Here is a 16,531-nt window from a genome sequence, read left to right on the forward strand (position 1 = left end):
TCTGCTTCCACTTCGCAATTCTACGCATGTGAATGGAATTTCCGCAACCCCGTTTACATGCTGCAGAAATTTTCTCTGCATATTTTTATCTGCACCACAAAAAGAAAATAAGCCTGCTACTAGTTTCCGCAGATTCCACACAAAAAAAACTGAGGATTAGCCCTGTAGAGTGACAATCGGGCTTATTCTTGTAATGATGGGGGTAGGGAAACAGACAAGTGAGCCCTAATCTACCCGCCACTCAGTCCCTGCCTACTTGCAACGACCCGCCCTAGGCGACGGGGTACAACTGGGCGACGGTCCCTACACTCAATAACACTATGCACGGTACAATGCACGACAGACAAACAGACAAGGGAACACAGAGCCTAAGGGAAACGGGGCAGTTGCCCACGGCAACACTGTGAGCAACAAGAGTAGTAAACGAGCCGAGTCAAACCAGGAGAGTACGAGGTGCCAAACGCAGAGCAGGAGAGTAGTGAACAAGCCGAGTCAAACCAGGTGAGCACGAGGTACCAAACGCAGAGCAGGAGAGTAGTCAGTAAGCCGGGGTCAATATGAAGCAGGGACAAATAGTACAAGAAGCTGCAGCAGGGCCAGGAAACCAACAGAGAAGATTCACAAGCAAGGAGGAACAGGAAAGGCAGGTATAAATAGACAGAGGGCGGGAGCTAGCTCCGTCTGGCCAGGCTGCGATAGGCTCTCCCACTCCTAAGCCTGCCATCCTGAGTGGTGGAAGATGGAGTCAGTCTCACAGACCTAGAAGCAGGTGCAGACTGATTACCTATGGGCGTTGATAAAGAAGCTGTGCCTGGCAGATCCTTTACAATTCTTGTGCGGATCTGCTACACATCCGTGGCAGAAACCCTATGGTAAGCCTTCGATTTCTACTGCAGAGAAACACGTTAGATTCTAATTTAATGTGACGTGTGAACAGGGCTTTACATGAAAAAATAGCCCTGTAACAATCAGAACAGGTCTTAGTAGTCCCAGCATTAGGGTCACATGTTTAGATCGCCGGGGTCAATAGAGAAAGCAGCACAGCCGAATAGATATTCTGCATATCTACTTTATAGATTTTGACTGTTACATTAGTGACAGGTGTTGTAATACAACTGGTTTAATTTTATAGAAATATAATTAATTAATTCGAATGACTAGAAACATAGAAGAATAGGAAACCTGAAGCACATTTATTTATATTAATCATTCATAAAATAGGATGTTGATTCCAGCTCTCTGTGGAGTCTTTAGCTTTACTAAACGCTGCATATTTCTTTGCTTGACAAATGCTTCTCTTTTGAAAAAAAATACTTTTTACATTGCCCTCGATAAATATTTCTGTCTCTTAATTTTCTATCTCATTCTTCTTGTACCTGGTGAAGTCAAGTCTGGTATAAAAAAAAAGTGTACAGATGAGCAAAGAATAAAAAATATAATTTAGCAAGCTAGAAAAGACATGGAGCATAAATGATGAAAAACACAGCCCTGTTATAAGTCACACATTTTCTCTCCAGAGATATATTGGAAGTGTCAGCGTTGTTTTAGTATAACTGCATTAGAATGTCACTCTAATGACTGTCATTTTTCTTTTATGATTTCTTAAATGTGTAAGCACTGAAAATGGAATCTAAGCTGAGGTACTGCAGACATTTGCAACCAACATCAATTTAATATACTCTTGTACTCAAGTCTTTTTACTCTACATGTGACATTTCACATTTTAGATACTTATTGATGAATGTTCTTCCCCTTTTAAATTAGATTAAATTACAAACAATATTTAGTATTAGGGTTATTCGTTTTGTGGTATAATCATGTATGGTATCTACTGTGATAAAGTATGTTACAACAAAACTAATTGCAGTGCCAGAGGCATAGCTTAAAGTTCCTAGTCCTTAAGCAAAATGTATGCCTAGGCCCACTGTCTAAATGCCAGTGATTTTGAAAGGCCCTATATACGATAATATCATTAATGAAGTATTTATTTGAGAAAGTAATAAACTTACTTTACCATGCTCCAGTGATTTACTCTTGTCCTGCCCCAGTTTGCTGACTATGGTAGCTAAATACCAGCACATCAGAACTTTATATAATGCCTCCAAATTTAGGATTTTGAAGCAGCTCTTGGTTCTGGTCTCCAAATATAGCACCAGTCTGAATCCACAAGGCTACAGCCCAAGTCTGTTTAATTTTTAATTACATAGTTTAGTTAAAGGGGGCTGATAAAAGACTGGAATACAGAACAGGGCCTTTCTTTAGGAAAATTTTAAGTACTTAGGTGTAGTGAATTTTTTATATTATATGGAGAATACAAAAATTGAACAGCGCTCCTGACTTGCTTACGTAGTAAGTCTATGGGGTGAACAAATCACTCCTTAGGGCAGCTTAATATTAGACCTCAAGGAGGATCTGTCACCGGATTTCACAATACAAACTGTATACATTATTAAATAAATATCTTAGATCTGATGAAGCTGGTGTACTTACTTTGAAAAAATAAGTTCCAGAATGGCTGTATAAACCTTTCTCAATGTTTTCCTGCCTGATACTAAATGACGATTTTGCAGTATATGCATAAGAACAAGTACCGGTATATACATAATGTAATTTCAATCTCCTCCCAACTAGAGCTGAAAAGCTCCTATTAGTGTCCCTCCTTCCCTGCACCATGCTAAAATCTCGCACATGCTCAGTACGAGCTGCAGTTTCCCTGGATCCCCAGTGAGACCCTGTCTTTCAGCAGCAGTTTTAGTGTGAAATTACAATATCTAACTCCACATGCTGCTTTCTTTTACTGCAAAGCAAGGGAGACTGCAGCTTGTACTGAATATGTGTGAGAGTATAGCGCAGGGGAGAAGGGACACTGATAGGAGCTCTAGGGGGGAGGAAATTGACATTAACATTATACATATACTTGATCTCATAAATACACTTCGTCTAATAAAATGCTCATTTTAATATCAGGCAGGAAAACCTTGAGATAAGATTATATAGCTATTCTTACATGCATTTTCAAAGTCAACACACCTACTTCATCAGGTCAGAAATCTATGTATGCAATTTATGTTGCGAAATCTTGTGACAGATCCTATTTAATATTAAAATCCTGAGCTGTTACATCCAAATTTGTAATCAGTAGATTTTTCATGGAGCACGGCAATGGTTTATTTTTTAACTCCTTAACGACCGCCCACTGTCTTTTGACGGCAGGCGGTGCAGGTTCTTAGTCTACAGCGACGTCTTTTGACATCGCTGTAGAAGAGGCTGATGAGCACTCCTGTGAGTGCTCATCCTCTAAGCAGGAGCTGTATCTAACAGCTCCTGATCTTAGAGCAGCCTGCTGAATACAACTGAGGTCGGAAAACATTCGGACCCCTGCTGTTTAACTCTTTGATTGCCGTGGTCCGTGACCTTCTGCAAGATCAAAGGGAACTCCCCGCTTTGATCTCGTCATCGGAACCCGGTGACGTGATCAGACACCGGTGAATCCCTCTGCAGTCAGCCCTGGGAACCTACAAAGGACCCCAGGGCTGTCTGTTCAGTAAGCCTGCTGTTCGGGCACAAGTATATACATAATGTAATTTCAATCTCCTCCCAATTAGAGTTGACAATCTGCACCATGCTAAAATCTCGCACATGCTCAGTACAAGCTGCAATTTCCCTGGTTCTGCAGTGAGACCCTGTCTTTTAGCAGCAGTTTTAGTGTGGAATTACAGTGTCTAACTCCACATGCTGCTTTCTTTTACTGCAAAGCCAGGGAGACTGCAGCTTGTACTGAGTATGTGTGATAGATCAAAGGGAACTCCTCCGCTTTGATCTCATCATCGGAAACCCGGTGACGTGATCAAACACTGGGGTATCCCTCTGCAGTCAGCCCTGGGGACCTACAAAGGACCCCAGGGCTGTCTGTTTAGTTTGCCTGCTGTTTTGGCACATATAATGACACAGTATGATGTATTAGCATACAAGAGTATGCTAATACATTACAAGTAAAAAATAAAGTTATAAATAAAGTTATCCCTTAATGGGATTATAAAAAGTAACAAAAAAAAACTTTAAAAAAAAACTTCAAAAAACAAAAAAGTCTTTATTTTGCATAAAATATATTTTGTTGCCCCTACACTAAATAAAAACAAAAAACCTACACATATTAGGTATCTAAACAACCGTAATAACCGAAATAATTAATCTAATAGGTTATTTAGCGTGAAACATGAACGGGATAAAAAATAAACAAGAAAAACTATGCAGAGAATCGCTTTTTCTTATATTCATGCCGTAAAAATAATTTTTCCTACCTCCAAACTATAAAAAAAATAATACAATTTCTCCCGCATAAAACAAGGCCTCATACGGCCACGTCAATGATAAAATAAAAAATTTATGGCTGCTGAAATGCAGAGAGGTAAAAACTGAAAAATGTAGCTGGTCATTTAGACCTTTTCAGGCCCCGTCATTAAGGGGTTAAAAAGCAGATTCGTTTTGACTCGAATTTTACTTAATGAAAAGCTCTTTAGGTGTACACTAAGATTGAAAGACATATTGACCTGAGAAGTCCTCTCTATTTTGTGTGATAAAAGAGAAATTCAGAAATAAATGCCAGAGTTGCATTCATAAAAAAAAACACCAGGCTTTAGATGCTACTTAGTTAATTATTTACATATATCTATGTAGACCGGTGCTAGAATATTCACATATAATTCAGCTGTTTTCATAATTAGTAATTTGTGCATAATCTAACAAAGGTTAATTACATTAAAGAACAATTTAATACCCAGATGCTTGCAGCATTACAAGTGAGTTATAGCTCCTGTTTGTTTCATGGCAATAGTCTTTGTTAACGTCATTGAGCACAACCTTACTGAACCCGTACATTGCACTTTGGTGTTAGATACATGAGAAGGAAAGGACCAGAACCTAGTCTGTTGATCTCAGCTATGACAGAAGATCCCATCCCAGCTATACCCCCATGCTTTTGTGCCCCTTTAGACAGCAGCAACATTGAGATCTGTGTATCTGACTTGCTATGTAAGAAGCAGGTGGAGAATTAAATATTCCAGATATTGATAAACGAACTGGATGATCAAGAGGCTTCGAGCAATGAGAGGTTTTAATTTTGTGCTCATCAGTAAAATGATAATTTGAATGCATTTGTACAGTTTCTTCTTACAGGGAAATCCCTAGACGCTATTCAGTTCTCCCTGGCTTTTCATTAGTGGATACTTGGCAAACATGGGGAGTTCTTTTGTTTTATTTTAATTTTAAAGACAAACAGAGCAGAAAGCACTATTCTCTAGTCCGCTAGCTTTCCCTCCTTTATAGACAGTCACAGTGTTGCTCATAAGGCCCCTGTTGTGACAGCTGATTGGTGTCAATGCTTTGGTGGTTAAGACAGTTCCTACTTATTGTGCCAATTCTGGTACACAGATTATTATTTTTTTAAACTTAAGTATAAGATCGCTACATCTGTATGCCATAACATTACGAGATGGGAATACCCCTAATGCAGTTTCAGATGAGACTTTAGAGTTCATTATTTTATGGTAAACTAAAAGATGTGTGTAACTATGAGGCATCAACTTGGGGTTTACATTTTTCATTTGGGTTCCTTTTTCTGTCCTACAGTTTATTCCACATCATGTGAGAACCTTACCTTCTGAGAGTCCCATAATAAGGTTGTACAGTTGCAATGAAAATTATTTAACCCCCATTGCAAGTTAAGTTTGTTCTCAAAATTTACAAACCTGCAGCTGTTGCAAGAAAACAATCAGTCAAACAAGAGCAATTTAAATAGCTCAACACAACTAATATAACAAGTGGTTTCTCCAAATTCACAAAATGACACTTTTATCGACTACTGCAGTCTCAGAATTATTCAACCCCCTTCATGGCAAGTACTTTTAGTACATAGTATAGCAGCATTTTGCTAGTATGACCTGCTGTAAATGTAATGTATAGTCAGACACCAGCTTCTGGCATAGTTTCTGAAGAATCTTAGCCCATTCCTCGTGGCCTCCAGTTTACTAATAATCTTTGGCTTGCATGCCTCAACCACCTACTTTTTATCCCAATGAAGATTTTCTATGGGATTCAAGTCAGGAGCCTGTGATGGCCACTCCAGAATCTTCTAAGACTTCTGAAACCAAGTTTCTGTGGACTTTGAGGTATACTTAGGATCATTACCCTGTTGGAAGGTCCAATGACGTCCAAGCTTCAACTTCCTCACGGAAGGCATGATGCTTTCTTCTTGGATTTCCGGATACTTGATTGAATCCATCTTACCCTCCACACACTGCAGATTTCCAGTGCCAGAGAAGGCAAAGCACCTGTAGAACATCACTGAGCCAAAGTCATGCTTTACTGTAGGTAGGGTGTTCTTTTCACTGTATGCTCCATTATTCCTTCTCCAGAAATACTGCTGATTCATAGGCCCAAAAAGTCCATGCCATATTTTCCTGGAGAGCAGATAAATAATATTTGGACAATGTAATTTCCTGAAGCTATTGTCATCTCAAAGAAATCTGATGACTTTGTGGGTGAATCACTTGTGATAATTCTGCTCTTTCATTAATCATCTGCCTGTTATGGTCTTCAATAATTTTTTTGAGAAAGCACTTTTTTTATACTGTTCTATGTATTACAAGTCAATTTTTAAAAACAACGGTGAACTAAGTTGATTTTTTTTATTACATTATTTGCCAATTATTTCGCAATAGTCTAATTAATGATCTGATGTCTTTAATGCTGTTTTTATTTTACAGGTTTATTTTGAAGTTATTGCATATGACCAACATGGATACATAGCAATAGATGAAGTAAAAGTCCTAAGACATCCTTGCTGTGAGTACTATTTGTATTATTATTTAAAGCTTGACAAAATATGTTCAAACAAGAAAACTCTAAAGACCTTTGTGTCAGAAAGGTCATTCAAGAGAGGGAATAATGACAGTTGCTATCATGAAAAGTCTATAGATAGAGGTTGCATTGTTGAATACAATTATGTTAGAACTACAATTAAATTTTTATAGAAATGTTGTATTACCAAGGACTTCTCTTATTCTATACCTATATGGAGAGCAACCAAAAGAATCCCAACATTATGAAATGAGATCAAACCCATAATTGAATGTAAAGTACTCAAGGGACTGAGCAATTAAGCTCATGGAACACATGGAAGTAACGGTGCAAAACCCACCACTGGAAACAAAAACCTAAAAATCGGAGTCTGACACACCACGAATTTATATTAAAAGGTATAAATTTATTGATACATAACAACAAACAAGATTAAAAACAGAGATGATTACCACAGTATAGATGGATACCAGACAATGATACGCAAGAATGGGCGCTGTATCAGACAGGGTTAAGTGGGCAATGTATATAAAGTATGTTGCACCATGCAGCCTGCATGGGCATGTATAAGGTAAAAGGATCAAATTACACCCACTCCTAAATAAACCCATACATAGAATACATCTACAACAGCCTAATAGTCAGTAAAATAAATGGATAATGAATATATTTAAATGGTATGGTTCAATAATAGGTATAATCTACCAGTCTAACACTGCAGACTGCAGTGGAGCACCTTACCCATGTTTAAGGAGCGACACTCTCTGGCATCTCTTCTCTTATTCTAGCATAAGAATAATATTTTGTAAATTAGCACTATTGGAGAGTAAAGGCTTTAGTTGTGTCCTGATAAACATGAAACATTTGTTCCTTGGCCTCTTTGTGCTGATAACTTGGCAACTTCTTTGTTATTAATTAGAGTAAACTTGGAACAGACACTCAATGATATGGACAAACAAAGGCTTCTGAAGGCGGTTTTACACAGGAAAATTATCGGGTAGACGAGCCTCAATATAACGCTCGTTGCCGATAATTGCCCTGTGTAAACAAGGGAACGCTTAGCAGATGACCGGGCAAACCGTCGATCATCTGCTGGTCGTATCGTTTTAAAAAAGTAAACGATTATCGTTGTCGTAAGGCACATCTCCCTCTGAGACGCGCTGCCAACATGATAATAATGGATGGGGACGAGCGATCGGAGTAACAACCTCTCGTCCCCATTCAAAGCACCATGTCTCGTTGATCGGCGCTCGCTGCACCGGCGGCTTATCGGACGGTGTAAAAGGGCCTTAACTCAGGCCTCATGCACTCGACCGTGCACTATTTACTGCACCGACGGGCCGCGGAGTGTCACCTGGATTTGCGGACCGTGCTCATAGTAATAAGTATATGAGCCCGTTCCATAGTTCTGGATATAAAATAATGGTTGTTTGCATGAGGCCTTACAGTTATTATAATGCTACTGTACATTAGTTCAGAAGATATTAAAGTTAAATCATAACACACAGCCTAAAGGTGGCCATACTCATTCGATAGCTATTGACAGCTATCTCTCCACCCTTTCCTATAAACATGCACTCTCTCAGCTTAGCAAAGCATATGTGTAGATTCCAATGGGAAGAGGGGAGTAAGTCACTGCCAGATCTGCAACAAAGGATCAGCATGTAGAAATGCAACAAAGAATCATTTTTTTCCCTTGTCATTTGCCATCAGGGGACAGTCGGAAGCTCTCAATATATATTGAACTGTTGGCCATTTTTCACAAAAGGTAGAGCGTCAATATTTATACAAAGATGTACAGAATTCTTGGGTTTATTTAAACTTTAGATTCTAATGGGTGTATATCTCCGGGGTAACCTATTATCATGATTTTGTGAACTTTTCCTAATTGTGTTATTTTATTTGTCTTTGAACATCCCTGCCTATTAGTAATAGGATTTAGTTAATCTGTTTGTTTGCCTACTTTACAGTATATAACTTTTTTCATGGGTTAAAATTTATTCTCTCTGATACCTTCAAATGGAAATTTAAATAAAAATAAATATGGATGAACAAACATAATGCACTAGAACAGTTCCCACCTTTGCTGTACTCTATCTAAGGCCGTATTTACATCTGCATTGGAGGCTCTCCGATCTGGTCTAAAATGTTGGACAGAATAGCTAAGCCAAAATGCATGTAAAATGACAAATGGAGTATGGTCCTAATATAAGTGAGAGTGAAAAAAGTATAACTTTGGTCTATGCAATAATTATGATATGGATGCTCACTTCCAGGCTGGTTCTTTACATAAGTTTAGGATTAGGCAAAGGACTGACCAGCTTGCATGGGCAAGAGATTAGTATGTCTGCTATCTCTCACTTAAAGTGTAGCTAATAGTGACATGTCAGAAGTTTGGATTGGTGGCGGTCTGAGTACTGAACCCCCCACCAATCGCTAGAACGAAGCAGTGTGAGCGCTCAGCTGCTTCGTGTCTGTTCGGCTTTTTCCGGAAATACACGTATCGGTGTACAAACTCAATAGAAAGTCCATGAGCCCGTACTCTGAAACATCGGCTTTCCGGAAAAAGCCGAACAGACACGAAGCGGCTTAGCGCTCACACGAGCGCTTCAGCTGCCTTGTTCTAGCGATTGGTGGGGGTCTCAGTGCTCGGACCCCCACCAATCCAAACTTCTGACATGTCACTATGATATGTCAGGAGTTGGTCAATCGTTTAGCTACACTCTAAGTGCAACAGTGTATCCATCCTTTACATTTTGTGGTATCTATTTGATATGGGTGCCAACCACATAAAAATTTAATTCTAGAAATTGGTGCCCTGTCCTGTGCTATTTTCGTATTTTAAATAAAACAACTTCTTGTGTGCAGGAGCAGGTTATTTGGATTAGTTGCCCTGGCTTTTACAGTGTTTTGTTGTTGTGATATAACTAGTATTTCTCTTGCTTTTTAGCTAAAACACCTCACTTCATACGGGTTAAAAATGCGGATGTCAATGCAGGAAAGTTTGCAACATTCACATGTGTGGCAAATGGAAAGACAACACCAAGTGACAGGCTTTGGCTGCAGGTAAATAATTACCTCTTTTAATTTTACAAACTCAGTTGGAAGTATGAAAAATCCAGTACCAAAGATGAAAACCAGAAACCACAGCGATTCATATGTAGTCATATAGTCAGTACATATATATCACACAAGAAATATAAACAGTATAAACATGTTCACAAGCAATATCCCCTCTGAGAGAGAATAAACTCCGGAAAAAGCGAGGATGTCCACCTCTATAGGTCCAAAGTATGTTAAGAATAACTATAAATGGGGTGACCCCAATAAGCTTCAGACGTCTATCAGCAGAAACTTTCAGTAGTCAGCTCTGCCCACTGCCTCTGTGTTCTATCAAACTAGAGAAAAGAGGAAAAAATGTAGAACAAAAGAATAAAAAGAAAGAAGTGGGATGAGAGGGGGGATGAATATAGCATGGTGAGGGGGAGAGCGGCAGCAGATACTCCTCAAAAAAGTGTAATCCTAGCACTTGTCTGGCCCATATACTCTAGATTAAAATCGTGCCTTTACTATGCATTTATTTAAATATTTCTACAGATTTCTTTTTGCTTCTCTTTAAGACTTAATCATAAATCACTTTATAGCTGTGGTGCCCCATTCCCCATTCACACATGACTTGCAGAATTTCTGCAGCATTCATTCAGTAACGGCTCTGATCTGTATTCAGTATCCATAGACATAAGTAGGAGGCTTACATATGGCTCCTATGGTTGTCTATTTTTACTGAAGATGGATCCGTTTCCCCAGTGGTGGTAAAAATTTTAGTTAAATTAGAACGGGAAAGGGGGCAAGATAATATTAACGGAGCTCCGGCCGCTACTAAAATCTCTCACAAAGTTCTGTAGGATTAAGTGATAAAAAGAAATATAGAAATCCATTTGTTGCTGGAGGTGCACAATAAGCAAAAGATTAGCAGTTATCTTCATCTCTCCAGAGTAATGAAAGGAAAGCTATTTTTTCTATATGAGATCTTCTGCAAATCCTAATTCATTTTGTACGTCGGTCTACTAATTGAGTAGTACATGTGTAGTAATACATAAAAGTACATTTGTGATCTCTTTGACTTTATTTACCATACAAAAAGGTGATAAGAAGGTTAAAATGTTAGACTTGTCTAACAATTAGGTTTAACGTTGTATGATTGTATTTGTGCATGTCTGTTTAATTGTACATGCATTTTACTTATTACTATTGCTGTTTATTGCGTGTGATTTGTAGCTTAGTACAAAGATAGGAATTGTGTTGTGTAGCTACCCTTTTATATTTATCCTCTATCTCTATCCTCTTTGACATGACATTAGAAAATACTGGGAATTAGTGATTAAATATGCCAGGTAATAATTAATTCTAAATCGCATATATAGTTTCTCTGCCGTTTTCCCATTAATTCTTTGTAGGTGTCTTCCTAGTATTTGGTTTCAGCCAAGGAGATTATATTGCTAGATATGGATTTGTCATTGCTCCTTCTTATTGTTCTCGTGTATGTTGTTCCTAGTGTTATATTATCATGCTACAATTTATTGAACCCTTATTACCCCAACACTCAAGACAACAGATGTCAGTTGCAAACAGAGAAATCTCCTCCCAATGTATACATAGGTCATCCCATGACCCTATTGATAAATCTCCGCTGTTCTATCAAAATGTATTTCTGTCTGTCTGAATCAAGTGATAAAAGATTAACTTTTTCCTACAGCAGCTAAAGTGAATCATCAAAAAAAAAAATTGTGTGTACATTACAACTTTATTATACTTTTTTAGTCAAGATATGAACATTGATTTTAAATATAGACAAATATAATACAACAGAATTAAACATGGTCTCCTGCCCATTCCTGCTGGCACCTGCCCTGTTAGCCTCTCTGGCCTCTCGTTTGAATAAAGACGCATCCAAAATGAAAAATGAATCAACTCTACAAATAGTCTTGATTAAAAATGTCCCATCTTTTGTATCTGCAGCTCCTATGCACACTTATATGTCTCCATGGAAACAAACCCTTTGTAGTCTGATTCTGCAGTCATGCAATCTTCCATCTGCCCCAAACTTCTTGTATGAATTTATGCTTTCAAGAAGTAGAGAATAGATAGAAGGAAATGTGACTGCAGAATTAGACTACAAAGGGTTTGTTTATTAGTTTGTTTTTCCATGGAGACACATAAGCCTGAACAAGAGCTGTGTACACAAAATGGTAGAACATTTTAAAACAACATTTATTGCAAAGTTGCTTTGTTTTGTTTTTTTAATATAGATGCATTAGGACAATAAAAAAAATGGTTGTAGAGGTGTACATAGCTTCTAAATTTGATTTGTAAACTACACTATTATATCATTTTAAATATCATCATAAAGCTACTGTCCACTAATGTTTAACCCACCCTATGGGAGGCCTAGAATGACTATCTAATCATGAGACTGTACTGTCCCTTTAAGTGCAGACTAAAGATCCTGCTCTTGCTTAGTGAACATCAACTTCTTAGCTGATTTAAACAAATATATATATATAGCCGGTATATCCAAAACAGAAAACTGTAGTTTCAGAATTTTCTCTGCAGTGAATAAACAACATATTGTAAAGAAGTGACATTACCGATTCAGATTACAGTGTAAATCCAATGTTCTCATTAGCTGATATACCAAAAAATAAACTTGCCACCAAATAAATGTGACAATGGCACTAATGAAAGGATGTTTATGATTAACAGATGTATCCCATCTGCTTAGATTTTCTTTCTCACATCTGCTGACAACACAAACCAGCACTAAAATGGGCATAATATTTCTTTTGTATTGACTTACTGAACAAGGAAAATAATTCTAATGCATATGTTGATAGAGGTGTTTATATCTCACTTGTAGTGTGCAATTATGCTGTGGGCAAAGAAAAAGACTGGGAATTAGCTGGATCTTGTCACCATGGAAATTTGACTGCAGCGCTCTGTTTGCGTAAGATCAGACAATGTCATTTGCAAACCAAAAAGTAATTAATAAAAGTTGAAGGGGATTACCTGTCGGTTTATTTTGGCTTCTACTTTTGAAACCTTCTTTATTCAACTTTTGTTATATTGTCTGCACCTTAAATACAATTAATTCTTCTTTCCATCAGTTTGTATCTTAACTGTCATAAAGTGTCAAAACAGAAATGATACAGAAATAAGTTCAACTCCCATTTACAATCATGCATAGAATATTAAATGACAATTATATTGATGCTATGCAATTAGCTGCTTCTTGGGTAACAGAGAAGTAGTTCCGACTGTCAATTAAAGTAACCTGGAATATTTTCATGAGGGCTGTGCTAATGTGTACCCTATGGTATATGTCTCAAAAAAGGAAGTGATACTTGATTCATAACCAGGATCAGCACGGTGTCTAAACCTCTTCAGGACGCAGCCATTTTTGGGATTTTCGTTTTCATTTTTTCCTCCCCACCTTCCAAAAGCCATAACTTTTTTATTTTTCCGTCGATATAGCCATATGAGGGCTTGTTTTTTGCGGGACAAGTTGTAGTTTTTCACGGCATCATTTATTATATAATGTATTGGAAAAGTGGTAAAAAATTATTTCTGGAGTAGAATAGGAAAAAAAAACTGTGATTCCTCAATCTTTTGAGGATTTTAGTTTTTACGACTTTCACCATATAGTAAAAACGGCATGTTAAAGCGTAGCTAAACGTTCGCAAAAAAAAAATATTTAAACTGCGATTATGTCCCTCTACGTGAATACATTACTCCTAGCAATTTTTTTCACTTCAAAGTACCTTTTTTGCAGCTCTTTTTCTTGTGAAACCGTCCACATCTATTTTCTCCCACTTCCTGATTCTGGCCGGTTGCTAGGGGCATGTCTAGGGGTGTGTCTTACTGTGTGTGATGTTACGATCTGTCTTTATCTTTCATGGGCAGTGAACTCTGAGGTATAACTACAGTACTGTGAGCGTGCACTGAGGCTATGCACAGCACAACACATTATATACAGAGCTGTAAATATCTCTGCACACTTCAGAAGAAAGCAATCAGAGTTTTTCACTTTCCCTGGCAAGTGCAGGGAAGATAAGACAGGACGGCAGGGTGATTGGGGGACGGACGGACGGACGGAAGGACGGAGCAGTCCTAGTCTTATCTGATGCTAATTAGCAGCTCAGATTACAGTGTCCTGAGACAGGGGGAGAATTACAGAGACCAGTGCACACAGTCTCTTCCATGAACTGTGTAGTGTATAGAGGCCGAGAGACCTTCCTGACGTCATGATGGGGGCGTGCACATCTGACGTCAGGATGGGGCCACTACCCACCCGTCCTCATAGGCAGCAGAATCCGTACACTGATACATTCAAACGGTGTACGGATTTCTGCTAGCAACAGGGGAAATACAAGAAATAAAATGTGGTAGAAAAGTGTAAGAGTGGCCATTTAAAACACATATAACACAAAAAGGAGCCCAAATTCATTAATAAAGTATATTACAAAATATATTTATATTACACATGCTGCTTGAAAACAAAAAGTTGATCCAACATTTAGTTACGCCTTAACTTTATTCTACAAGTCAATACCATTACGACGATTTCAAATTTATATAGTCTTTTTATGTTTTACTACTTTTACAAGGAAAAAAAACTAATTGTTAACCCTTTAAAGACCAGGCCAATTTGAGTTTTTTATTTTTGTTTTTTCCTCCCCGCCTTCCAAAAACCATAACTTTTCTATTTCTTCGTCGACATAGCCATCTGAGGTCTTGTTTTTTGAGGGACAAGTTGTAGTTTTTCATGGCACCATTTATTGTACCGCATAATGTACTGGGAATCTGAAAACAATTATTTGTGGGGTGAAATGGGCAAAAAACAGCGATTACACCATTTTTTTTTGGGGGGGGGGGGGGTTCGTTTTTACATCGTTCATCAGGCGGTAAAAACTATATATTCACAATATTCTACAGGTTGATATGATTGCGGCGATACCAAAATGTATATGTTTTGTTTTATGTTTTACCACTTTTAAAAAAAAAAAAATGTTTTGTGTTGCCATATTCTGAGAGCCATAACTTTTTTATTATTCCATCAATTTAGAGGTGTGAGGGCTTTTGGGGTACATGTGACTTTTTGATCACTTTTTATTCCTTTTTTTGGAGAACTAAGGTGACCAAAAAACAGCAATTTGAATGTTTTCTATATATTTTTTTTACGTCGTTCACCGAGCGGGTTAAATAAAACTATATTGTGATAGTTCGGACTTTTACGGACACGGGATACCAGTTATGTTAAATTGTATTTTTTTTAACATTGCTTTAGGAAAAAAAATGGGAAAATTGGGGTTTTTTGAACTTTTTATATTTATTTCATTTGGAACATTATAAAAATCTTTATTTAACTGTTTTTTACTTTTTTTTTATTATCGTTGAATCGCTTGCATGATATACTGCAATACTAATATATTGCAGGGCTTCAAAGGAGTACAAAGATGGCAGACCTGGGGGCCTTTATCAGGCCCCCAGGCTGCCATAACAACCACTGTAAACGTCCGAACGTGCCGCGGGTGGGGGGGGGCACGATGGCGTGTTTGAGGGTGCACCCCCCTGATTCTAACAATTTAAATGCCGCGGTTGCGATTGACCGCAGCATTTAAGGTGTTTAACGGGCAGAATCCCGTTGCAGTGAGGTCTCGGCTGTGTAACATAGCCGTCACCTGCTGTGTATGGAGCGAGCTCAGCCCGTAAGCCCGCTTCATACTTCCCCTTATCGGCTGCCGCGTACCAGATTGTTTAACCAATTTGTGTTTTGTCGCCACATTTGGCGCCATAACTTTTTTATCTTTGATGAGCGGTATGAGCGCTTATGTTTTGCGGGGCGAGTTGTTTCTATTGGTACCATTTTGGGCTACATGCGAATTTTTGATGACTTTTTATTTCATTTTTTTGTGGGATATGAAATTACCAAAAAACAGCGATACCGGCATTTTATATATTTTTATTTGTATGGCGTTCACTGTACACATTAATGCAATATTGTAATAGTTTGAACGTTTACGGATACGGTGATACCAATTTTGTTTATTTTTTTTATTTTTTTTACATTACTTCAGAGAAAAATTGGGAAAATGGGTGTTTAACTTAAAAAAATTATTTTACTACTAAAAACTTTATTGAATTTTGTGTTACACATTTTATTAGTAACCCCAGGGGACTTGAACCAGCGATCGTTAGATCTTGTCATTTTTACAAGCTTCTGTTAAGGCCTGACAGAGGAATGGCTTAACAAGAGATGAAGAAAGGCAGCCCTGGTGCCTTCATTAGGAGCCTGGGTTGCCATGACAACCATCGGTACCCCTGATTGCGTTGCGGAGGGATGAGCTGTCAGAGGTGGGCGCCCCCCTCTTTCTAATGTCTTAGATGCTGCAATCTTGCTTGATATCAGCATCGAAGAAACGGCCAGGATCAGCGCGGTCGCTGTTCCTGGCCTTTAGTCCCGGGTGTCAGCTGTAAAACACAGCTGACACCCGCTTCGTACGTAGTAGGCTCACATCACCCCTGCACCACGACGCAATAGTATGTCATGTTAATGTTTAACTTCATTGCCTTAAGTCCTGGATTTGAATCTAGTTAGGGCACCATCTTTATAGAT

General features: G+C 38.2%; 1 protein-coding gene across 4 annotated transcripts in view; it reads left to right on the forward strand.

The window, feature by feature from the left end:
• Nucleotides 1-16,531, forward strand: part of PTPRM (protein tyrosine phosphatase receptor type M) — a 748,757-nt gene that overhangs the window by 223,229 nt on the left and 508,997 nt on the right. For all 4 annotated transcript variants that reach the window (XM_075826409.1, XM_075826410.1, XM_075826411.1 and 1 more), the window contains exons 4-5: nt 6,765-6,843; nt 9,809-9,924. In XM_075826409.1, the coding sequence (XP_075682524.1) occupies nt 6,765-6,843; nt 9,809-9,924 (195 nt within the window). The remainder of the gene's footprint in view (nt 1-6,764; nt 6,844-9,808; nt 9,925-16,531) is intronic.

The sequence above is a fragment of the Rhinoderma darwinii genome, chromosome 5 (assembly GCF_050947455.1).
Source record: "Rhinoderma darwinii isolate aRhiDar2 chromosome 5, aRhiDar2.hap1, whole genome shotgun sequence".
Classification (NCBI taxonomy): domain Eukaryota; kingdom Metazoa; phylum Chordata; class Amphibia; order Anura; family Rhinodermatidae; genus Rhinoderma; species Rhinoderma darwinii.